This window comes from Petromyzon marinus, chromosome 64 (genome assembly GCF_048934315.1).
Source record: "Petromyzon marinus isolate PM22_M1 ecotype Great Lakes invasive population chromosome 64, UKy_Petmar_22M1.pri1.0, whole genome shotgun sequence".
In the NCBI taxonomy this organism is placed as follows: domain Eukaryota; kingdom Metazoa; phylum Chordata; class Hyperoartia; order Petromyzontiformes; family Petromyzontidae; genus Petromyzon; species Petromyzon marinus.
The window spans coordinates 11,053,197-11,077,443 of record NC_133730.1 but is presented as its reverse complement, the minus strand read 5'-3'; the positions used below and the strand labels follow the sequence as shown (position 1 = coordinate 11,077,443).

Here is a 24,247-nt window from a genome sequence, read left to right as displayed (position 1 = left end):
AACTCCGGTTATGACTCCTGTGACGCTTTCGTTGTTGTTAAACCAGAGCTGTGGAGTGACGTCATCGCATTTGTCCTTATTGGTTTTCTGAAACTCTGTAAATCCCCACAGGGATTCGCTCCGTCACGACAAAACCGAGAGGTGAAATGCGACGCAAAATGTGCATGAATTATAAAATATATAAAAATGCATCACCAATAAATATGCGGATCTAACCCGGAAGCAGAAGTGCGCTTGGGGAGCACGTGACCACTGCGCGCACTCATGGTATCCCTGTTATGAAGAAGGACCATTGCCCGAAACGTCGCCTGTTGTACATTTTATTAGTTTTTTTTTTATCGAGAGCATCGACAGTGGCGAATGTATTGAGCCCTTCCCATGGAGACGGAATGGAGGAGAAGTATCGCGCGGCAGCTGAGACAGCGAGACCGGGGCTCGCGCGACGCGTTCGGGGAGCTCATCCAGAGATGTGAGGGGCGGGGGGTGGAGGGGCCTCACCAGGGAGTTGAGGGGACTCGTCAGGGGGGTGAGGGGCCTCACCAGGGGGTGGAGGGGACTCGTCAGGGGGTGAGGGGCCTCACCAGGGGGTGGAGGGGACTCGTCAGGGGGTGGAGGGGCCTCACCAGGGAGTGGAGGGGACTCGTCAGGGGGTGGAGGGGCCTCACCAGGGAGTGGAGGGGACTCGTCAGGGAGTGAGGGGCCTCACCAGGGGGTGAGGGGACTCGCCAGGGAGTGGAGGGGACTCGCCAGGGAGTGGAGGGGACTCGTCAGGGGGTGAGGGGCCTCACCAGGGGGTGGAGGGGACTCACCAGGGGGGGTGAGGGGCCTCACCAGGGGGTGGAGGGGCCTCGCCAGGGGGTGAGGGGCCTCGCCAGGGGGTGGAGGGGCCTCACCAGGGGGTGGAGGGGCCTCGCCAGGTGGTGAGGGGCCTCGCCAGGGGGTGGAGGGGCCTCGCCAGGGGGTGGAGGGGCCTCACCAGGGGGTGAGGGGCCTCGCCAGGGGGTGGAGGGGCCTCACCAGGGGGTGGAGGGGCCTCACCAGGGAGTGAGGGGACTCGCCAGGGGGTGGAGGGGCCTCGCCAGGGGGTGGAGGGGACTCACCAGGGGGTGGAAGCGCCTCGCCAGGGGGTGGAGGGGCCTCGCCAGGGGGTGGAGGGGCCTCGCCAGGGGGTGAGGGGCCTCGCCAGGGGGTGGAGGGGCCTCACCAGGGGGTGGAGGGGCCTCGCCAGGGGGTGGAGGGGCCTCGCCAGGGGGTGGAGGGGCCTCGCCAGGGGGTGAGGGGCCTCGCCAGGGGGTGGAGGGGCCTCACCAGGGGGTGAGGGGCCTCGCCAGGGGGTGGAGGGGCCTCACCAGGGGGTGGAGGGGCCTCACCAGGGAGTGAGGGGACTCGCCAGGGGGTGGAGGGGCCTCGCCAGGGGGTGGAGGGGACTCACCAGGGGGTGGAAGCGCCTCGCCAGGGGGTGGAGGGGCCTCGCCAGGGGGTGGAGGGGCCTCGCCAGGGGGTGGAGGGGACTCGCCAGGGGGTGAGGGGCCTCGCCAGGGGGTGGGGGGGCCTCGCCAGGGGGTGGAGGGGCCTCACCAGGGGGTGAGGGGACTCGCCAGGGGGTGAGGGGCCTCGCCAGGGGGTGGAGGGGACTCACCAGGGGGTGGAGGGGCCTCACCAGCGGAAGGGGGTGAGGAGAGAGGCGCGTGGTGAGTGATGAGGTGGTGAGGAGTGAGACAAAGGAACAGGATGAGGAATGGTGAGGCCCCTCCACCCCCTGACGAGTCCTCTCCACTCCCTGGTGAGGCCCCTCCACCCCCTGACGAGTCCCCTCCACCCCCTGGTGAGGCCCCTCACCCCCTGACGAGTCCCCTCCACCCCCTGGTGAGGCCCCTCACCCCCTGACGAGTCCCCTCCACACCAAGAGAGGGGGTGAGACGCGCGGGGTGAGGGGACTCGCCAGGCAAGGGGTTGAGGAGTGGTGAGGATAACAAAATGCTGGTGGTGAGGGGACTTGCCAAGCAGATTTAGAGGAGTAGTGGGGGACTCAGAAGTGGTGAGCATAACTCATTGGAGAGTGGTGAGGAGGCTCACGTTTCGGGGGGAGGTTGAAATTGAGAGTGAATCAGTGAGGGGACCAAGAGAAGGGAGACGACAGCACTCGCCAATAGTGAGGAGACTCCGTAGGCTCGCCATTGAGGCGGGTGAGGAATGGTGAGGGGGATTCACCAGGTGGGGTGTCAGAGATCAGTGGTGGTGAGGGGAAGGTGGGTGGTCTGGTAAGGGTAACCTGGCATGACAGTCGGAAAACACCTCTCTGTCCCGGGTCGGAGGGGGTTTCCACCAGTTCCTGTCTCTCCCGCCACCCCCTGCCCCTGTCTGTGTGTCCCCGTGTGCCTGTTCACCGAGCGGTATTGTAGAGGTTAGCGCTCTGTGCTACGAACCCAGTGACCCGAGTTCGATTCGCGCTCACGGCCAACACCATTGACGATGAAATTTGAACCGGTTCTGGGCGTCCCTTAGGTCGACTCGGCCTCAAATGAGTACCTGGTGCGGTGGGTAAACATCGCCGCTGGGGAGACAAAGGCAGCCTTGTGTGGTGTTGGCCACCCACCCCCTCGTGCGCCGTGCAGGCCTTCATAGTTGCTCGCTAACAGCACTCGCCCCAACAGTCTGCTAAGTCTATACGGGGGATTTTTGTTAACTTTGTGTGTGTGCGCGCATTCTTGCCCCACAGACACGCGCCTGCTAGAGAAGGCCGACCTGCAGTCTCTTTTGAGCGAGCGACTACAGAAGGAGACACATGACGGACAGGGTCACGCGGATCCCAGGTCTCCCACGACAACTGTCCCCATCTACAATACATAAAGACAAAGACACATGCCTAGAGACAAGAAACCAAAGAACCAAACCAGTATAGCCGTTAACAAGCGGGTAGTGCAAGTGCCTGTTGAGGAGCATCTATGAAGGTCGGCACGGCATATAAGGGAGTGGGTGGCCGATACCAGGCCCGGCCCCCTTTGTCTCCCCAGTAGTGATGTATATACACACCAGGTACTAATTGAGGCTGAGTCCACCTAGGAAATGCCCAGGACCAGGTCACATAATTGTCACTGGTGTTGACCGTGAGCGGTAATCGAACACAGTGCGCTGGGTTTGTAGCATAGCGCTTTAACCATTACATTTACCGCTCCCTTAAACACGCTTACACAAAGACACATACACAGATATAGACATAAAGACAATGGCATATTCAACAACCATATTTTGGCGGGGTGAATTGCAAATCAGACTTTCCTTGTCTTTTTGAGTTCTCACGTGGTTGAATAAAATACACTTGAAACTTAAAATAACCACATGTAATACACACGTATAACATAAGGCATGTGCATCTAATAAATGCGAACACAACACACGTACAACATACACAGAACAACACAACATACCCATAGGAGCAAGTGCTGTTACCGAACACTCGTGAAGGCCAGTACGGCACATGAGGAAGTGGGTAGCCAGCAACATGCCTGGCCGGCTTTGTCTCCCCAGTGGCGATGTTTACACACTACACCAGGTACTTATAATTGAGGCTGAGTCGACCTCGGGAAGGCCCAGGACCAATTCAGATAATCGTCGCGAGTGTTGGTCACGAGCAGGAATCGAACTGGGGTCTTCGGGTTCGTAGCGCAGCGCGCTAACCACTACACTACCACTCCCCATAATACATACACATAGCACATACTCGTAAAACACAAATACGGAGATCCCGCTTTCACCTTGACTGATTGCTGGCGAAAGTACTGTTCGTGAGCAACTATGAAGCCTGGCATGGCACACGGGAGGATTGTGGCTATTATCTTCTGTGAAGCATAGAGCCTTGATGACTTTGCGCTATCTTTATTGCACAAACATCAACTGTACTCGTGTTTTGATTTTATTTATCAACCACAACAGGGTTGCTTAGTCGAGTATCCATTTTTCTATAACCACTTTCAGAATCGATTGATTCCAAAAGTCACGGAATTGATCATCTAATTCAGTTCAGGTTATTGTGTATCCCAAAGAGACAGACAAAACCCAGGGCTCGAACCCAGAATCTCAGCCATAATTGTCTCTGACATGGTCATTATGAACCTGAGCCACTTAGCCAATTCGGGTGAAGCGATCGAGGTTTTGTCAGACGTGGCGACGTGCGTGCACTCGCCGTTCACCAATCCAACTGCACCCCCCCCTCTCTCCGGTGCTTGTCCCCCACAGCAGTAGCCATGACGGGGCGGCACAGGGAGCGGAGATTTCTGCTCTGCGCATGAAGCACCAAGAGGAGCTAACTACGCTGCACAAGATACGTGGGGAGGTGGGTCACCACATAGCAGTGCGGTACAAGGAAATGTTCTACGTGTACTTCATTATGAGTGTAAACATGGTGGGTTTTCTCCGATGTCTCTGGTGTCCTTCGACAACAGCCCTTGCCCCAAAAGTCTGTGATGGCTATCAAGGGGATCTTTGTAGAATGTGTGTGTATTTTTCTTTGCATGTGTGTGAGCAGTTGGCGCAGGATGTGATTGAGCTGAACCACAAGCTCTCGGCAAAGGAGCAGCAGTTGCAGGAGATGCAGACCAGGTGGGATGCACCTCTTTTTGCTACACAATCTCGCCACCAAACAAAGACAAAGATCCCTCGCATAGCCTTAACAGACTGTTGGGGAAAGTGCTGTTAGTGAGCACCTAGCAAGACCGGCATGGCACCCAAGGAGGTAGGTGTCCAGTTACGCGCCCGACCACCTTTGTCTTCCCAGTGGCAATATTACACTGCACCAGGTACTCATTTGAAGCTGAGCCAACCTAAGTGAGGCCCAGGACCAGTTCAAATAATCGTCACTGGTGTTGGCTGTGGGCTGTTATTGATCTCGGGTCCCCAGGTTTGTAGGACAGTGTGCTAACCTTTACACTACTGCTCCCCATCTCGCCACCACAAAAAGACACACGCACGTAAATAAGAACTTAAACTGAGTGAGGCTGAAGATGGGGCATGTGTATTTGTCCGGTGTGTATGCGTGTGGATGTGTGTGACACACTGCTAATTAAACCCAGTGACCTGAGTTCGGTTTCTGGCCACAGCTAATATCCGTGACAATATTTAATTTGCACTGCCTTGTCTGGTTTAAAATAGTGACAATGAGTTTTTGCGAGACCGCCCTTTGCATTCACAATTTCTGTTTTCCCTGTGCAGCACACCTGGTCCGCAATCGATAAATTAGTCTGCCAGTAAGGGGCGACGATTGCCTCGGAGTGGCCCCACATATATCGTCTGTCTCAACGCTAACCTGTTGTCATGCGTCCCGACTGCTGTTGGGCGAACGCTCCTGCACCCCTGCGCCCCCTGTTCTCGCACACTCGCACCACAGGCTGGCAGAGAGCGAGGTTCGGGCCGGCGGGCTGCAGGCCGAGGTGGATCGCCTGCGCGCCGAGTTGGCCGAGCTGCAGGCGGCAACGCAAACGGTGAAGGACGAGTACGAGGCGTTGCAGATGGCTTGCACCGCACTTGAGTCACGCCTCCGCCGCATTGAGGAGGACAACCGCGAGCTGGTGGCACGCTGGATGGCCGAGAAAGCCATAGAGGCTGACCGTGTCAACACCGAGAATGAGAAGGACACGCGGTGAGGAGTGGGAGGGACGGCTCCCGGTGGGGGGGGGGGGGAGACACAGGGAGTATTATTGCTGGATAGCGGATTGGGGTAATAGGGGCAGAGTTGTGGAGATTTGGGGATAGGGGGCACAGTTATGGGGGTTATGAGATCAGGGTGAGAGGGGCAGCATTATAGGGATTTGGGGATAGGAGTTGGGGTTATGAGTTACAATATGAGGTCAGAGGATGGCATATAGGATTAGGGGTCAGAAAATAGGGTTGTGAGGGTAGGAGGGTTCAGCGTTAGGAGGTAAGATGGAGGTGAGTAGGATATTATAATAGGACATAGGAATCAGCGGCTAGAAGATAGAGGTAAATGGTTTGTAGATCAAGGTCACGGATTAGGACATAGGACTCAAAGGTTAACAGCTATAGGGGAGGACAGGGGTCGGCAAGTTTTCAAAGAATAAGAAGAGCCATTCTGTTTTTGACTAAAACAGTTTGAGAGCAGCATCACACGCAGAGCCACTTGTACACAAACACAGCAGCAGGTATACAGCAGATGACAAGCACATTCTGATTTCAACAAAATAGGTGATGGAATAAACTGCATCGATTTAGGTTATTTCCTCTTATTCGATAACAAAACAGTTTTACTGTTGTACATTTTGTTGTCTTAAAAACATTCCATATTGACCCATTCCCTACCATATTTAATAAATTATCTTTACATTAAATTCTGGTTTAAGATTACATTATTTTGTAAACGTCTGTGTGCAAGGAGGCAGCTAAAGAGCCACAAGGGGGACGCCAAAGGGCCGCATGCGGCTCCGAAGCCGCAGGTAGCCGACCCCTGGGTTAAGAGATGTTGGGAAAGTTGTCAGATGTTAGGAGATGGCACTCATTGAGTAGCAACTACAGGTCACGGGTTAGGAGAGGGGTAGGAGCAAAGGTCAAGATCAGGGGCTGGCCGCATGAGTCATAGGGATCAGTGTCAGGGTTCGGGGCTAGCTGTATCGGTAGGGCTGGGGACCCGTGTGAGTAGGAGTGGCCATGCCAGGCTAGGTGACCGTCTGGCCATGCGTTACAGGCGGCGCCAGGCAAAGCTGAGGAAGGAGCTTGCGGAGGCTGCACAGGAGCACGTCAACGTTGACCTGTGAGTTGCACGTGGCCTCTGAACCTTGACCCCTACCTGAGCACCGTGACGATGCCACTAGAGCTGGTTATGCTGTTGTAGCTGTCGCTGGTGATGATGATGTTGTATCCGATGTTGTCCTCAGAGACGATGATATCGAGGTTTTGGCTGAGGAAGCGACGGAGGGGGCAGCGGGTGAACAACCAGCGAAACTCGACAGAGGCACGAGGCACGGAGACCCACGCAACCACGTGCAACCACAATCAACCACCGTGCTTAACCATAATTACAACCACACGCAACCACAATCAACCACTGTGCTTAACCACAATTGCAACTACAATTGCAACCACAAGCAACTTTGCCACACATAACCACACATTAAACTATGATCTTTCGTGAAGAACAACTCGAGTTGTGTGCAATCCCAGCCTGAATAGGTGCTCATGAACGACTCTTGCCCCGGCAGTCTCTATGGATATAGGGGGAAGTTTGTCTTTGTGTGTGTGGTAGTTGACTTGTTAGCGCACTGCGATTCCCGTTCATGGTCTGAACTTGTCGTGGACCTCTTAGGTTGACTCGGTCATAAATTAGTACCTGGTGTGGTGTGTATACATCACCACCATGTAGATGGTTGTGGGTTTATATATTCAAGAAGCTTTTTTTTAGGTGAATAGAGGACTAAACGAGCACGAAGAGGTGGGCTGATACAGTACAGAGGGATGTGGAGCTGAGTAGACTTGCTGATGACTGGTATCAGTGGTGTCAAGATTTGCCTTTGTTGAAGGGGCTCGTGAAAGCGGGAGGAGAGACCCTCACAACAATGGTCGTAGCACCGGGTGGCTTAAACAGCGAGTTAGCATAGTTGAGAACACTGGTGCAATTGCCAATCATCTCAGTCGATCCATAACACCCCTGGGTCTATCCGGTGACCATCTACCAGCAAACCTTTGATGTTTTACGCGATAGCATCAAAGTGCACCTAGCCTGGCACATGTGTTGTGTTGTCGAAATGAGCATCTATTCTTGAAAAAGAGACGATCCAGTTTTCTTGAGTTCTCATCTGTTTAAACAAATAAACTTGACTTGTGTTCATCAGGCCTCCCGTGGGCTCCCCCTCCCTCCCTGGTGGAACTCCCCTCCCTGGCCTTCTCGACTCCCTCTCCAACATGTTTGGGTCAGTCAGTGCATGGTGCTCACAACGCAATGCTTATAATACTTACCAAACACACGTGGCACACGTGAAGACTCACGCAATGCTCTATACAACTCACAACACGCACACAAAACTCACAACGCTTACCACACTTATAACACAACAATCAAAAATGCAACACTCAATACACACAATGGAAATCACTCATAAGTCACAACTCTCACAACAACAGATTGCTTCACATGCAACACTGAATTCACACTATGTATGTCTCAATTTTTTTGTTCATGGAGGATCTTAATTTTCGTATCCTGTATATATATCTATGCGTTTGTGTATTGATATTTGTGTACATTTGTCTGTCTCACTGTATTGCGTCTATCTATGTCCACGACTCAATATGTATGTATGTGTGTGCATGCATAGGTGCTCGCTAACAGCACTTGCCCCAATAGTCTGTTAATGCTATATGGGGATCTTTGTATTTGTTTGCCTCAATGTGTGCATGTCTCTATTTGTGTGTATCTATAGTGGGGAGCGGTAGTGCAGAGGTTAGCGCGCTGCACTACAAACCTGGAAACCCGAGTTTGAATCCTGCTCATAGCCAACACCAATGAGGATTATCTGAACTGGTCCTGTGCCTCCTTCCCGAGGTCGACTTAGCCTTAAATGAGTACTTGGTTTGGTGTGTAAACATTACCACTAAGGAAACAAAGGCGGTCGGGAGTAGTGCTGGCAACCCACCCCCTCGTGTATCATGCTGGCCTTCATAGGTGCTCATTAAGAGCATTTGCCCAAAAGTCTGTTGAAGCTATACGGGAAATCTTTGTATATGTGTATAATTTGATCGTGTGTATGTGTATGCATTTCTGAAATTCAAGATGGTGGACAAAACTGAAACCATTCCTGGTGGACTGGTTCCATATCCTGTCACCACAAGAGGTGGACAGTCCTCTAGTCAGGGCAGGGTAACATGAACAACAGCATGGTTAATGAGTCACATTCCTTCTTACTGGCTTAAGTGGCCTCTCAGAATAGAGGCATTTTGCTTGGTTACTTTAATTCCTGAGTGTGTCTTATTATAACAATGCAATCACTTGCATAGAAGTAATTGGAATGTATAGACCAGATCAGGATTATTTAGCATCGCCTTTGCCCAGCACGCTGAGTAGCTTGCGGAGCTCCAATGTAGTTGCAGGACAGGATGGTCCTGCACAGATGCCATATTCTCTCTCCTGCTACAGCAGAAGTGTAGGAAATATCAACAGCATCTAAATATCTGCTTTATTGAACATGCCGTGTGGTGGTCACATGACATGCATATAAGGCATGATGGAACTTGTGTTTGTGAGCACAACTTTGTTTCATATTAAATATTACTTATCAGGATTTAACAACTGGGTTCTTCATGCTTTATGAGGTCCCTCTACTCATAGGAGCTTGAAGGTGGTGGGCAAGCCACAGGTATAGCTGGGTGGTCAAGAGAAAGAGCTATCCTGTTTGTGAGCGTGTATCTGCATGTCCGTGTACATTTGTGCATATGTCTATGTGCGCATGTATGCGTGTGCATCTCAAATTGTGTTTTAATTTGTGTGTGTTTGTGCACATGTCTACATGTGTCTTTTGGTTTTCTGTTACCTGCCAGTGAGCCTTCGACACTTCACATGGCCTCAGTGCATATAGCCTGGCACAAGCCAGGCGGTTGTTTTCTATTTGTGTCTGTCTCAATATGTGTCTGTTTATGTTTGTACCGTCACAATGTGCGTGTATCAATGTGTCTTTCTCAGAGTTTGTTGATGTCTATATGTATTTGTTACCAATAACCATGGTGGAAACACCCAATAACGCTTGTACTGGAGGCTCCGAGGGGACAGGCATCTATTATGCCTTCTGGCCAAATCTCATTTGGCAGAGCCAGACTCTTCCCCTCCCTTCAGGGTTCTTCCAGAAATAACAAGGAAGACTTTGAGGTTGACCACGTGGAATCTCCAAACTCTTCCTGCAGAGGAGAGGCTTCCATTTCTCTATCAAGAGCTGAACCGGTACCACTAATGTTTGGGGTATACAGGACGTCCGGTGGACTGGTTCTGATTCCAGTCACCATGAGGAGTGGACATTTCTCCATTCTGAACAGAAAAATGCCGAACAACAGGGAGTGGCTCTTATTCTGAACAAAAGAATGAAGGGAGGTATGGGAGCTTGGAGGCAAAGTGTGGGAATCTATTGATCCCAACAGGAGGTGAGGAAATGTGATGGTAGTGGTTTATGCACCCACTGAAGATGAACATCAGTGAAGGGAAGCTGACAAGGCTGATGAGTATGATGCCTTCTATAACTTATCCCAAGCCTTGGCTAAAGTGTACCCTGGAGATCGTTATCTTATGAGGTAACTTTCATGCCAGAGTGGGTCATGACAAAAGCACTTGGGCGAGAGTGAATGGAAGGCATGAACCAGATCAGCTTACAAGCAGTAGGAGGTTTCGAGAGTTATGTGCAGCCCATGGGCTTGAAATCACCAATGGACTGTTTCGACATCAGCCCATCCTCACAACGTCATGGATGCATGCCGAGTCCAAGCAAAAACATCTGCTGGACTACATTGAATGCTGATCCATACCCTTGACATCAGGACCTACCGTGGATCTGATCTCAACACTAACCATCGGCTTGTCATCTGTAAGATGCGCCTACTATCCTTTCACTGTGGTGGCAAGCATCCATCTAGGACCCCACTCAGACCCACAATAGCCTGGTCTCAGCAGATGAAGTTTGTGAGAATTTCATCATTCCTTGCAATTGGGGTTGGCATTGTCTCTCCTTCCACCTGATGCTGAGGAAAAATGGGTGAGTTTCAGGACTGTACCTTATGCAGCTACCATGGCTGCATTGGGTACATGGTCCAGACTTCCCCAGAAATCCTGGCTTACAGAGGTGTTCCAGCCCATTGAAATAAAGAAGCAGGTCCACTCCCAACATCTACAACATCTCAAATCCAAGAATGAGGAGCCTTATCGCAGACTTCGCTCAGATGTTCGGAAAGCTGTGCGGCACTGCAAAGATGAGTGCTGATCGCAGGTTGCTGGGGAAATGGAAACTGCCTCAGTTGCCCGCGATCACAACTCACTCTTTAACTCCATCAGAAAAGTAACTTGCAGCTCCACACCTATCACCATTCTTAATGGAAAAACGGTGATCCGATCTCTGACCCCCAAGAACAGGTTTGCAGGTTTACTGAGCATTTATTTGAGGTCTTAGGGGAGTGGAAACCCCTCGGCTCCAAACAACACCATGCTGCAAAGTGGAGTTGAGCCTGCTGGGTTTGCTGTGCCTCACGTATTGGACGAAGTCCCCGCTCCGTGTGAGTGGTTAGTGTGCCAATGTTGAGGAAGTACGGAGGGCGATTCGGAGTTTGAGATGTAAAGTACTGGGCAGAGATGATCTCTCAAGCAAACTGCTGAGGGAGGGTTGTGTCTATGCAGGCTGCCCTATGTAACATCATTACAATTGTATGGTCCGCGTGATGGGTTCCAAAGTATTTGTAGGATACCCTGGTGGTCACCATTTTTTTAAGCGGGACCGCACTCATTGAATAAATTACTGGGACATCTCCCTCAGTGTGAGACCAGCTGAGGCCCTAGCAAGGATTATTTAACATTTCCTTACCTCTCCTCAGACATACTGAGGAGAGGCTTTTGGAACCCCGATGTAGTTTCAGACTGGGGCGGTCCTGCATGGATGCCATTTCCTCTGCCCGTCTGCTACAGCAGAGGTCTAGAGAATTACAACAGCACCTACATCGCTTATTTATTGACATGGTCAAGGCTGATGATACCATCAAGGAGCCAGGGCTCTTGGTTATTCTTCATGCTTTTGGAGTCCCAGACCATCTGCTAACAATCATTCATGACCATTATGGTGGGTAGACCCAGGTAAAGCTGCATGGGCAGGAGTCGGAGCCATTTTCTGTTCACTTTGGTGTGCAACAGGGATGTCCTCTGGCCCCAACACTTTCACATTTTTTTACCACGTCGTTTGAGAAGCTTTTTATGACTGTACCAGTGCAAGTTCCATCTGGTACGCTGATCGATGCCCAGGTGAGGTCAAGTGATGGCTCCTTATTGGTCAACCATGTTATGCATGCTGATGATATGGTAATTGCTGTCCACCCTGAGGAGTTGGGCATTACCATCCATCCTGGGTTTAACCAGATTGGATTCTGTGATGAGCTCACTGATCCTTGCAAGATCTAGACACAGACCCATCCATTAGCTCTAACAGCAGGTGGGGCTGCGTTGGCTGAGTCATGTAGCCCACATGTTTAGTCACCACATGCCCAAACAGCTCTTTTTGGCCAGTTAGATGGCTAAACTGCACAGCACGAGCTAGAGTAGAAGAGATGGACTGATGTGGTACAGAAGGATGTGAAGCTGATTGGACTTGCCGATGACTGCTAATAGCGGTATCAAGATCGACCTCTGTGAAGGAGACTCATGGAGGACGTTACTGGGCAGTTTGAGGCAGTTGCCCTCCAGCAATAGCAGAGCACAGAGCAGCAACACTCGCAACAAGGAGTGGAGCTATTACAGAGCAATTTGGCACAGTGGGGAGGAAAGTTGGTGCATCAACCAGTCATGTCAGTCAGTCAACCCATGGCACCTGGGTCTGTTTCTTTACCTTCTGCCAGCGAGCCTTCGACACTTTTAACATGACCTTCAAATGCACCTAGCATGGCATAAGCGCCGTGGTGACGTCACTGCCACTTAGTGGTGAACGGCGGTTGTGTGTATCATGGGGAGCGGTGGGAAATGTACTTCACTATGAACCCGGTGATCGGTAACGAACCTCTGAACCGGGCCTGGGCCTCCCCTAGTTTGACTCGCCTGTAAATGAGTACCTGGTGCAGTGTGTAAACATCTGATGAAGGTGGCCAGGTGTGGTGTGGCTACTCCCATACCTAGCCACCTTTGGTGCATGCTAACAGCACTTGCCCCAACAGTCTGTGTAGGCTATATATGGGGGATTTTTGTCTTTGTGTGTCGTGTAAGTGTGAATGTCCTGCATGCGTATGGAGCGGCACCTGAACACCACGCAAACAGGTGACCTCTCCCTCCTCTCTCTCTCCCTCCTCTCTTTCCCTCCTCTCTTTCCCTCCTCTCTCCCTCCTCTCTCTCCCTCCTCTCTCCCTCCTCTCTCTCCCTCCTCTCCCTCCTCTCCCTCCTCTCCTCATCTTCTCTCTGCTCTCCCTCCTCTCCCTGCATCATTTCCCCTCCCCCTGCTCTCGTTCCTTTCCCTTTAATGAAGCACAACAAATGAGAAAGACAATACTAATACAGGTGGTACAAATTCAAGTGATGGACTTATTATCAGCCCTGCGTTAATGACGAAGGTGGCAATGGCTTTAATAGTTGTTGGGGTAAGAGTTAGTTTTGGGTTTAGGGGGATGCATTGAAATGGCAGGTGGAGGGAGAGGAGTGAGATTCCGTGTCTCCTTTGCATTGTCTGATGAATAGTTCTCATTTGTACCATTTTTTTGTAGCATTTGTATTTTCCCATTTGTCTGATTTGTGTTGTCTGTCTTATTTTTCGTTGTCATTTTACATCTTCTGATTTGTCTGTACAATTTGTACTGCCTCATGGATATTGTTTGTCTCATTTGTGTTGTGTATCTCACATGTCCTGTCTTGTTTTATATAATCTAATTTTGTGCCATTAGCCTAATAATAAAGTGTGCATACAGTTTGCAAATAGTTTGCTTTTACCGCAGACACTCGATTCTTAATTTGTACCACCTGTCTTAGCACGAGTGTCGTTAAAATTGATGTTAAGGGACAAGTTTGCACCAACCCAATTATCGGCGCTTCATCGCAAACATATATTTAATATACTGAACATTCCCGGCAGTGATTTAGTGGTTAGCGCACTGCTTTATGAACCCACCAAACCTGAATTTGATTCCCAGTCACGGCTAACATCAGTGGAAAGTGATATCTGAGCCTGTCCCAGGTTTCCACTTTGACCAATCCGTGGTGACCAGTGTGGTGAAGTTTGGTCAGATTACTTCCATGACTGACACAGCTTTGAGACCTTCATCCAGCACCAGTGCATTGACAATAGCCTGTGGATTATTGCTGTTGTTATCAGTGACGTTTGTTTGTGTTGAGGGGCAGCAGTTCTTCTTTCATATGGCATGTAAGCAACAGTTTGTATAGATATCATAGTTGAATGCTAAGGTCCTTCAACCAATCCAAGGCAGCAGTAGATGCTGTATGGCTTGCAGCAATACCGCCAGGGTGTGCATGGATGGTACACTCGTCGATGATGTGTTTGATGGTTTGGGCTTTACCACAGTCGCAGTTGACTGATTCTTTAATGTTACATTTATGGAACGTGTACGCACAGAGGCAGCAGCAATGCCAAATGTGGGGAATGTGATGTGCGTTGGTGTACACTGACACCACATATCCCCCACTCGCCCTTACTTTCCCACTCCCCTCCCTGTCTCTCTCCCACTTACCTTGACCCTGACATTTACGCTCAACTCCAGCCTATGTCCCATTCTCCTTTCCTCCTTGTCTCTCCACTCGCATCCTAATGCTAGGACTAAACCTCCTGCCTCTTTCTCCACCACTCTCCCATTCTCCTACCCCAGCATGCCACTCCTAAGTGGTGCCTCCCAGCGTGTGCTTTATTAATACTGTTATGCTTGTTTGCCCAGAAAAGGTTCACTCGGGACTTTTTCAGGAGGGACCTGCCAAGTATTTTCTGTATTATTCCAATTGAGTTATATGCAGATGTCATTTTCAAATGACACCAGCGCACAACGACCTACTTTTGTGCACGATGTCATGGGATCCTTAACATCCACTGTTAAGCAGATGGCACGTATACATCCCAAATAATGCGCCCCAAGTAATAACGAGGGTAGCCGCTACTTTCGAACCGCGAACCTCTACAACAGGTGGCAAATGCGCCACCGCTGCGCTGTGTCCCCGCCCTGTTGGGACGCCAATGTGCATGGCCAGGTGTGTGCAACTTAACCACATGTCTCCCTGCATGCGTGTTGGTGCGTGCGTGAGTGTGTGAGAGAACTTCTGCCATCGTTTGAATGTGCATTGTGTGAATTTGTGTGTGCAAGTGTGTGTATGTGCATGTGTGCATACATATGGATCTTGCATATGTAATTGTGTGTGTGTGTGCAGTACGTGCCACACGTGTGTGTCAGTGTGTGTACATTTACATACGTTGTGTGTGTGCGTTTGTGTGTACAGAAAACCCTTGTGCATCGGGGGTATACATTCTTGAAAATAGATGCAATCGGCAAAACCGCAATCCGCAAACTCAAAGGCATTACGGGGAAAATTAAGGTTTGGTTCACGGTTTATAATATGACACCCCCTCCTTTTGTTTTATGTTACCCTCCATGAACCCAGGCATTAAACAGGAAGTATTTTGAATGTAAAATATTATTTTCCAATGTTAAATATATCTTGTACAGTAAATGTATAGAATGGAAACAAGATAATGTAGTGTACAATACGGTACATGTATCTTTGTACAGTACTGTACACTGAACTATCCGTGTACAGTACTGTACAAAATCATGTGGCTGAACCTCGCTGCCTCCTCCTCATTGGAGGCTGGGAACACTGCGTGGCCTGGGACCCACAGTGGGCCGCATGGGAGACGAGACGGAGACAAGATGGCGCATCAGCATAATCGCGAGCAGTACAGTTACAATGCATACAAGGAATCTCGTAGTCAAGCGCGAATGTTGGAGCCACAAGGGTGTGATCGGCAAACCATACCTTAGTAAATTTGACACAGAACCGCGATAGTTGAATTTGCGAGATGGAACGGTTTTCTGTACACACGTGCGTGTGCTTTTTGTGTGTGTACAGTGTGTGCGCATGCATGTACACACGAATGTGCATGTATACTTGTGTTTGTGTGTCCATGTACATGTGTGTATAGGCATGTGTGCGTACTTGTAAATATCGCCACTGGGAAGATAAAGGCGGCTAGACGTGGTACAAGCCACATCAGCCCCTTATATAGTGTCGACCTTCATAGCTGCTCACTTTACAGCATTTGCTCCAGCAGTTGGTTAAGGCTATATCAGGGATCTTTGTGTGTCATTGTGTACGGGTTAATGTCATGTATGCATACAGAGCAGACCTTTGTATGTATATTGATGTGTGTGTGCATGCACTTGTGTATTTGTAGCAAAAGAAGAGCCTCGTCAGTGGTGAGCACCGGCGAGGGTCAGGTCGCTCCCTCCTCCGTGTGTCTCGCCGCCCGCCTGCCCGAGAGGGCAATCTGCAAGTTTGTGAGTCGGGGTCTCAGGGCACGAAGATACAGGGCAAGCGAGCACAGGGCAAGGCGGCATGGGTACAGAGCCACGGGCCAAAGGGTCACATGGTAATGGGACATGGGCACAGAGACACAGGGCAAGGGGGCATAGGGGGCACAAGGGCAGCGATCTCGGTGTGGCAATTTGGGTGGGTCTGTGTAGAAGCGCAGCGTCACCGAGCCACCCAAACAGCACTGTCATGGAGGGGGGGTCGATCCGCACCACGGAGGGGGGGGTACCGTCGTGGGGGGCAGCAGCGGCACCGATCTCCCTGGTGAAGGTTGGAGAAGGGGTGGCGGGGGTGCAGGAAGCGGATGGCAGCGGGAGTCAGTGAGAGGTCGTTGATGCTTCATCATCCTGGAGAAAAATCCGATGAGCTATTTTTAACAGATGTCCAGTAGGGGAAGATCAGAAAGTTACAAAGACGAACAATACAAAAATACGATAGGGGTGCAAAGTATAGCAAAGTTAAGCAAACGGCCGTGTAGCAATGCATTGATGAATCACCGAGTGCTGCAGCTTCCGACTCTTAAAATAATTGATCTATTAATAAAAAATGTGGTAACATCTCTGCAAGTGTTGTGTGTGGTTGTGGTTTGAAACAGTTTGTTTTGTGCTGCGTGTGTAATTTGTGTGGTGTGCAGTGTGCATAATGTCTATGTTGCGGTTGGTGTGATTGTTGTGTGTAATGTGTGTTGTGGTGCAGTCAAGATGGTTGGTGTGTGATAAGTGTGTAATGTGTGGGTCCTGCGAGTGAGTTATCTGACACGGTTGACCTGTTGCTGTGTGTGTAATAGGTGTGGTCTAGTGGGTGTGGTCGCTGCGTGTGTGCTGTGCCTGACTGCATTGAGGAGGTATAGGTGTGGTATAGTGGATGTGGTCGCTGCATGTATGCTGTGCCCGATGGCGTTCAGGACGCCCATGACGGTGAGGTGAACGCCACGAGGTTCAGCCCTAACTCACGGCTTCTGGTGACAGGCGGCACTGACCGCAAAGTGAAGCTGTGGGACGTGATAGCCGGCAAGACGGAGTGCCGTGGGACGCTCTCCGGCAGCAACGCCGGCATCACCAGCCTCGATTTCGACAACACGGTGGGCGGCACCACATTGTCACCAGCTGCAGGGTTTGGCACTCGCGGCACGGGTTACGAGTAAAGGTGGGCAATTGCTTGCTCCGCCGATTATGGGTAGAGACGGCGGCACTGACACAAGAGGTTATTGTTAAAGGAGGCAGTGCTTGTCCCAGGGGGTTATGGATAAAATGAGCAGCACTTGCACTGCTATGAGGTTGAGGGGGCGGTGCTGCTACTCAGTTTTAGAAGTACTGTGAGAGTTCCCATGTCTCATGTTGACTCGTCTGCTGTCGTGTGACCCGTGTGTTCCCGTGTGTCCCCATGTGTTCCCTTGCGTACGTGTATTTGTGCGTCCCCGTGCATCCCCATGTGTCCATGTCCCCGTGTGTGTATGTATGTCCCTGTGTCTCCATATAGGGCACCTACCTCCTTGCCTCCTCCAGTGATTTTGCAAGCCGCATCTGGACTGTGGACGACTTCCGTCTGCGGGTAAGGTGGTGCATGTACGTGTGTGTGGTGTGTGCATGGTCAGTGCACTGCTACAAACCCGGCGACCCGAGTTCAATTGCTGCTCATTGCCAACGTCGGTGACTAATATCTAAACCGATCCTGGACTTCCCCTGAGTCAACTCAGCCTTAAATGAGTACCTGGTGCGGTGTGTAAAACATCAGCACCGGGGAGACAAAGTCAACCAGGCGTGGTGCTGGCCACACCACTCACCTCATGCACCGTGTTGGTCTTGATAGGTGCTACTCGCTGACTCTGCTTGCCCCTACAGCCTCTATAGGTTACACGGGGATCTTTGTCTTTGTGTCAGCGTGCATGTGTGTGCGTGTGACTGTGTGTGCTCGTGATTCTATGAATCGCCCCAGTTTTTGACCTTCGTTAATTAGAAGTCTAATTTTGTGCCACGTTTTTACCTTTTGTGTCCTATTACTGCTGTATCATGCCTGTACAGTTGTTTGTTCTGTCAACATACACATATCAGCATCGCATTTGCATGCCATTTGCATGCATTGTGAGTAATCATTTGTCACGCATACCTCCGAAGAGTGTATTGCAAGCGTACAAATAAATTTTCAAAATGACTAATGAAAGCATCGATCCAGGCCAGGTCATTATTAACGCCACACCAAGGTGTTCTAACGATCCATCAAAGCGGCCTTGCTAATGACCCACGGTCTTCAAATCATGCCCCCTTCCTGTGCCCACTGTGCTGACCTATCCTGACCCCCCTTGTCACCCTCCCACACCCCGCCACCCCCACCCCGTGCAGCACACGTTGACTGGTCACTCGGGGAAGGTGCTTAGCGCCAAGTTCATGAGTGACTTTGTGAAGATTGTATCGGGCAGCCACGATCGCACACTCAAGCTGTGGGATCTGCGAAGCCGGGCATGTGAGTGTCGCGCACTCTTCTCTCGTCATGCGGTCGCCGCCACTTGCTGACACTCATCGAACTCACTAATTTCTCACAACCTCCCACTCATGCAATCATCACGCACTCCTCATACGCTGATTCTTCATTGCGCTTTTTATCCAGGAGAACATCTTTTCCATTTTTATACAAAAGTCTAAACAGCACTGATGATTGAGAACACGCAGCATTTGCTGGACGAGGACGCATACCCCATCATGAATTGTAGTCACATTTTTTTATTTATAAATCACTAGCGGGAAGTACCCGGCGTTGCCCGGGCGAAAAAGACAGACACACACATCGACTTACACAGACTTACAGACATTGACCCACACACACATACACATCGACTCACACACATCGATGCAGACACGCACATCAAATCACATGCACACATAGACTTAGACACACGTAAATATTCAAAAATGTACACACTTAATTATAAAATGTTTGTTGTTTATGCACACACACACCACGCACACACATTAACTAACACACACACAGACTGACACACACATATCGACTTAGAGACAAACACATGGACTTACACACAACAACAACCGCCATTCGCCACTAAGTGCACCTTGAGGCCACGTGAAGTGTCGAATGCCCGCTGGCAGGTCACAGGGCAGACCCAGGTGCCACGGGTCGACTGACTGAGATGACTGTCTGATGCACCACCTGTGCCCTCTACTGTGCCAACTTGCTGTGCTTTAGCCACTTGGCGCTCCGCTCGTTGTGAGCGTCGCTCCTCCGCCCTCCGTTGTTGTTGGAGGGCGGCCGCCTCCAACTGCCCAGAGAGGCTGATCTTGACACCTGGTACCAGTCATCGGCAAGTCCACTCAGCTCCACATCCTCCTGTACCACATCACTCCATCTCTTCTCTAGCCCGCGCCCGTTTAGCCCCCTCGATCCAGCCGAACAGAAGCTGTTTAGGCATGCGGTGACTCGGCATGTGGGCTACATGGCCCAGCCAACGCAGCCTTGCCTACCGAAGGAGCTCACCGATGGGACTTTGTCCAGATCTTTCAAGAATTTGTGAGCTCACACAATCCAGCCTTGTTAAACCCAAGATGGATCGTAGGCAGGCCAGCCTAAATGTTTATAACCGGCGAAGATGTTCCATTAGGGGGGTCCACGTTTCGCAAGCGTAGAGAAGGGAGGGAATGACTGTGGCTGAGAAGACCTTAAGCTTCGTGCGGAGCGACAGACCTGGTAGCTTCCACACAGCATTACGCAACCGATGAAAAGATAATGCCGCTCAACTGATTTGGAGTGAGACCTCTGCTGTTAAACCGGAGCCGGTCATAAGCACACTGCCCAGATATGGAAAACTCTCCACTCTCTCCACAACTGCCTCATCACCAATTGGGAGATGTGGGGGTGGAGTGTCCAATGGTACAAAATACCCAGGCAGGTGCTTAGTTTTGGTGGGGCTGATATTAAGGCCCCCCACCTCTTAGTGGCAAGCTCCAGGTTTAGCAGCAGCGCCGCCAACTCCTCCTCTGAGTGAGCAGCGATTATCCGATCATCGGCATACATAATATGGTTGAGCAATAAGGAGCCAACCCTTGACCGCACTTGGGCATCGATCAGCCTCCCATTATATCTGTACCAGATGGAAATTCCTCCAGAACAGCTATTGAAGGCCTCACGAACTATGTGGTCAAAATAGATGTTAAATAATGTGGGAGCCAGAGGACATCCCTCTTGCACCCCAAGGTGTACAGCAAATGGCTCCGACTCCCAGCCACGTAGTTTTACCCGGGCCCGCTCACCATCATGAAGGTCCTTAATGATCGTGAGCAGAGGGTCAGGGACTCCGAAAGCACGAAGAACAACCCAGAGCCCAGGCCTACTGATGGTATCATAGGCCTTGACCAGGTCAATAAAGCAGAGATGTAGGTCTTGTTGGAATTCCCTACACCTCTGCTGTAGCAGACGGACAGAAAATATGCCATCTATGCAGGACCGCCCTTTCCTGAAACTGCATTGGGGCTCCGCAAGCCTCTCCTCAGCGTGCCTAGCAAGGTGATGTTGAATAATCCTTGCCAGGACCTTTCCCGGCACACTGAGGAGTGAGATGCCCCTGTCGTTGTTACAGTCTGTGCGGTCCCCCTTCTTAAAGAGGGGGATCACCAGGGCATCGTTCCAATCCTGCAGAACCCGTCTAGTGGCCCAGACTGTTGTTATGATGTTATGTAGGGCAGTCTATGCTCAAACGCCACCCTCCCTCAGCATTTCGCTTGGGAGATCATCTCTGCCCGGTGCCTTTCCGGATCTCAGACTCTGGATCGCCTTCAGTACTTCCTCAACAAATGGCACCTCAGCCAGCCACTCAGAAGGGGGTGACTTCTTTCAATATTTGAGGCACCGCAGCCTCAGCAGGGTCATCCCCACTTTGTTGAATAATCCTTGCCAGGACCTTTCCCGGCAAACTGAGAAGGGAGATGCCCGTATTACAGTCTGTGCGGTGCCCTTTCCTAAAGAGGGGGACCACCAGGTTCACCTTTCTTTCTCCTAATGATGATGATGGGTGTGGCGCTGCAAGTAACTTTTTTGATGGAGTTAAAGAGTTATTTGTGATCCCGAGCGACTGAGGCAGACTCCATCTCCTCAGCAACCCGCGACCACCACCCTTCCTTGCAGCGCCTCACGGCTCTCCAAACCTCCGAGCGAAGGCTGCGGTAAGCCTCCTCATTCTCTGACGTGTGATGCTGTAGACGATTAGAGTGGGCCTGTCACAACTATCCTGAACACCATCCTGAACACCTCCTCTGTCAGCCAGTGTCTCTTGGGAGGTCTGGACAACGTACCCAAAGCAGCCATTGCAGCTGCATGAGTCACAGTCCTAAACCTCGCCCATTTACCCTCGACATCAGGAGGAGTGGGGGACGATGCCAACCCGAGCCGCAAGCGATGATGAAATTCTCGCTTGCAACTTTCATCAGCTAGCTGAGACCAGGCCACCTTTGGTTGGAATGGGGTCCTGGGTGTACACCCACCACCGGAGTGAAAAAATGGCAGACGCATCTTACAGATGACTAGTCGATGGTCAGAGGGCAGATCAGCTCCACGGTAGGTTCAAGGACATGGGTTCGCATCTGCTGGTCCGACACTATGTAGTCCAGCAGATGTTCTTGCTTGGACCCGGCATGCATCCATGATGTTGTGTGGATGCGCCGATGCCGGAACAGCGTGTTGGTAATTACGAGTCCATGGGCTGAACAAAACTCTAGCAGCCTCCTAACGTTGTTATTGAGCTGATCTGGCCCATGCCTTCCAATCACTCCAGACCAGGTGCCAGCATCATGACCAACTCGATAATTGAAGTCACCCAACAAGATGACTCTATCCCGAGGGGCCACTTTAGCCAGCACCTGTGACAGGAGGTCATAGAAGGCATCTGACTCATCGGCCTTGCCTGCATCCCTCCACAGATGTTCGTCTTCGGTAGGGGCATAAGTAACCATGACCACCACTCCTCGCCTCCGGTTCATGGGAAGGCGAGCCCAAAGTAGCCTGGGGCTTACAGCTTCCCACACCTCGCCGCCACACTCTCACGCCCCCTTCATTATTTTGTTCAGAAGAAGAGCCACACCCTGTTGTTTGGCAGTCTCCTGCCCCGAGTAGAGGACTGTCCACCCCTCATGGTGGCATGAGCCAGAGGCGGTCCACCGGACCTCCTGAATGCCACATAGATCCAGGCGGTACCGGTCCAGCTCCCGACAGAGGAGTGGCAGCCTCTCCTCCGCAGTGAGCATTCGAACATTCCATGTGGCCATCCGTAGTGGCTTTTCGTTGTTTCTGGGGGAGCTCCGAGGGTAAAGATTCAATCTCCTGGCTCCGCCAGATGGGGTTTGGCCAGGAGACGTCATAGACGCTTGTCTCCCCAGGGCCTCCGGCACAAGCTTATTAGTTAGATATTTCAGTCGTGGTTTAGCGGTAATTTATTGAAGGTGGAAGGGTTACCAGCCCCTCGCACCCATCCAGAGCCCCCATTTAGCCACTGTGGTGGTCACAGGCGCCATGAGGGGAGAGGGCCAATCGGAATTGGCCCTCCCCCCCCCCCCACAGCACTGTCCACGACAGCGTTGCCCGTCCGGCACCGCGAGGATGTAGGGACGTACACACACACAAATCGTCGCAGACACGCACATCAACTCACACGCACGCAAGGACATAGGCACACACACATAAGAATAAAAATAATAAGCGTGTAAATTGTGAAATATGAGTTGTCTGCACACAAACATAATTATTTGTATAAATGCAAGGTGATTATTTAAAAAATAAGTTTGAATGTATGTAAGTTCAGTGAAAGAAGCAAGAAAAAGAAAAAAATATTTGTCTGCTCAGAAACAATATTATTTAAATATTAACAAGGTGATGATTTAAATAATAGGTTTGTATGTACGTGAGTTTAGCCAAAGAAGCTATAAAACAATAAAAATAAAGTTGTCTGCACACAAACCAAATGATTATTATATTTCCAAGCTTATATTTTTTAATATCAGTTTTCTATATACGTGAGCTTAGCAAAAACAGCAATAAAATTTAACTTACTTAACATTGCTGTGGTGGGGCCTAGTCCCGCACAGAGCCCCCGGGCTCGCCTAGATTGCCCAGCCAGCCGAGGTGGCACCTTGGCAGGCTGGGGGCTGGGCCGATCCCCCCGGCCGCGCTAGAATAATACTCTCTAAGCGCTATAATATTAATATATAGGGACTCTATAGTAGTAACAGGGACGCATTGGGGTGGGGGGGAGAAGATAATTAACCTCAGCATTTTGTGTTGTTTTGTAGCATTTTTAACGCAAATTAAATTTTTTGCCGACTGTGTGTGCGTTGCTAGGGGCAATCTCTGTCAGCGTTTCGCGCATGTGCAAATGCGTGCTTTGTCCCCCGGCGAGTGGCGAAACTAAATAATTAAAGAAAAATCACACTAAATATCTACTTTAAAACTAGATTCAACGCTTTCATGACTGCAGGAATTACTCTTTCGTTTTTTCGGTAAAGTCACGTAGAAAGAAATTAAATTAAATAATAATAGAATACGACGTTTTGATTGAAACACATGCAATCGTCATCAGGTACGAATTAATGAGAAAACAAACCTAGTAAACTTTGAGAGACAAAACACAGACACGGAGACACATAGACAGACACACAGAGAGAGACACACACTCGTACCTGATGACAATTGCTTGTGTTGCAATCAAAACGTCGTATTCTATTGTTATTTAATTTAATTTATTTCTACGTGACTTTACCGAAAGAATCAGAGTTATTCCTGCAGTCACGAAAGCTTTGAATCTCGTTTTAACCACCTCTGCGGGGAGGATTTGCCGTACTTGTTTGTTTCACACTTAACTTCTAAATAGCAATCTTTGGAAGAACGTAATCAACCAGGCTGTGCGTTAACTGTGTGTTAACCAATTCTGTGTTGCATTGCATTACACTTCTTCATTTTACTAAATTTGCTTTCTCCATGCTTAATCTTGATTTGAAG

At 50.5% G+C, this 24,247-nt stretch overlaps 1 protein-coding gene across 3 annotated transcripts in view; it reads left to right on the top strand.

Annotated features, from left to right (window-relative positions):
* Positions 1 to 206: 206 nt before the first annotated feature.
* Positions 207 to 24,247, top strand: part of LOC116956328 (autophagy-related protein 16-1-like) — a 40,459-nt gene continuing 16,418 nt past the window's right edge. The window contains exons 1-13 of one of the 3 annotated variants that reach the window (XM_032977862.2): positions 207 to 469; positions 2,720 to 2,813; positions 4,240 to 4,333; positions 4,526 to 4,599; positions 5,384 to 5,635; positions 6,695 to 6,760; positions 6,885 to 6,968; positions 7,839 to 7,916; positions 12,941 to 12,991; positions 16,119 to 16,221; positions 17,160 to 17,336; positions 17,735 to 17,806; positions 18,595 to 18,715. In XM_032977862.2, coding sequence (XP_032833753.1) covers positions 379 to 469; positions 2,720 to 2,813; positions 4,240 to 4,333; positions 4,526 to 4,599; positions 5,384 to 5,635; positions 6,695 to 6,760; positions 6,885 to 6,968; positions 7,839 to 7,916; positions 12,941 to 12,991; positions 16,119 to 16,221; positions 17,160 to 17,336; positions 17,735 to 17,806; positions 18,595 to 18,715 — 1,357 coding nt within the window. In that variant the 5' untranslated portion in view covers positions 207 to 378. Of the gene's footprint in view, positions 470 to 2,719; positions 2,814 to 4,236; positions 4,334 to 4,525; positions 4,600 to 5,383; positions 5,636 to 6,694; positions 6,761 to 6,884; positions 6,969 to 7,838; positions 7,917 to 12,940; positions 12,992 to 16,118; positions 16,222 to 17,159; positions 17,337 to 17,734; positions 17,807 to 18,594; positions 18,716 to 24,247 lie in introns of all 3 variants that reach the window. The other 2 variants (XM_032977861.2, XM_032977863.2) reach the window with 2 other exon arrangements.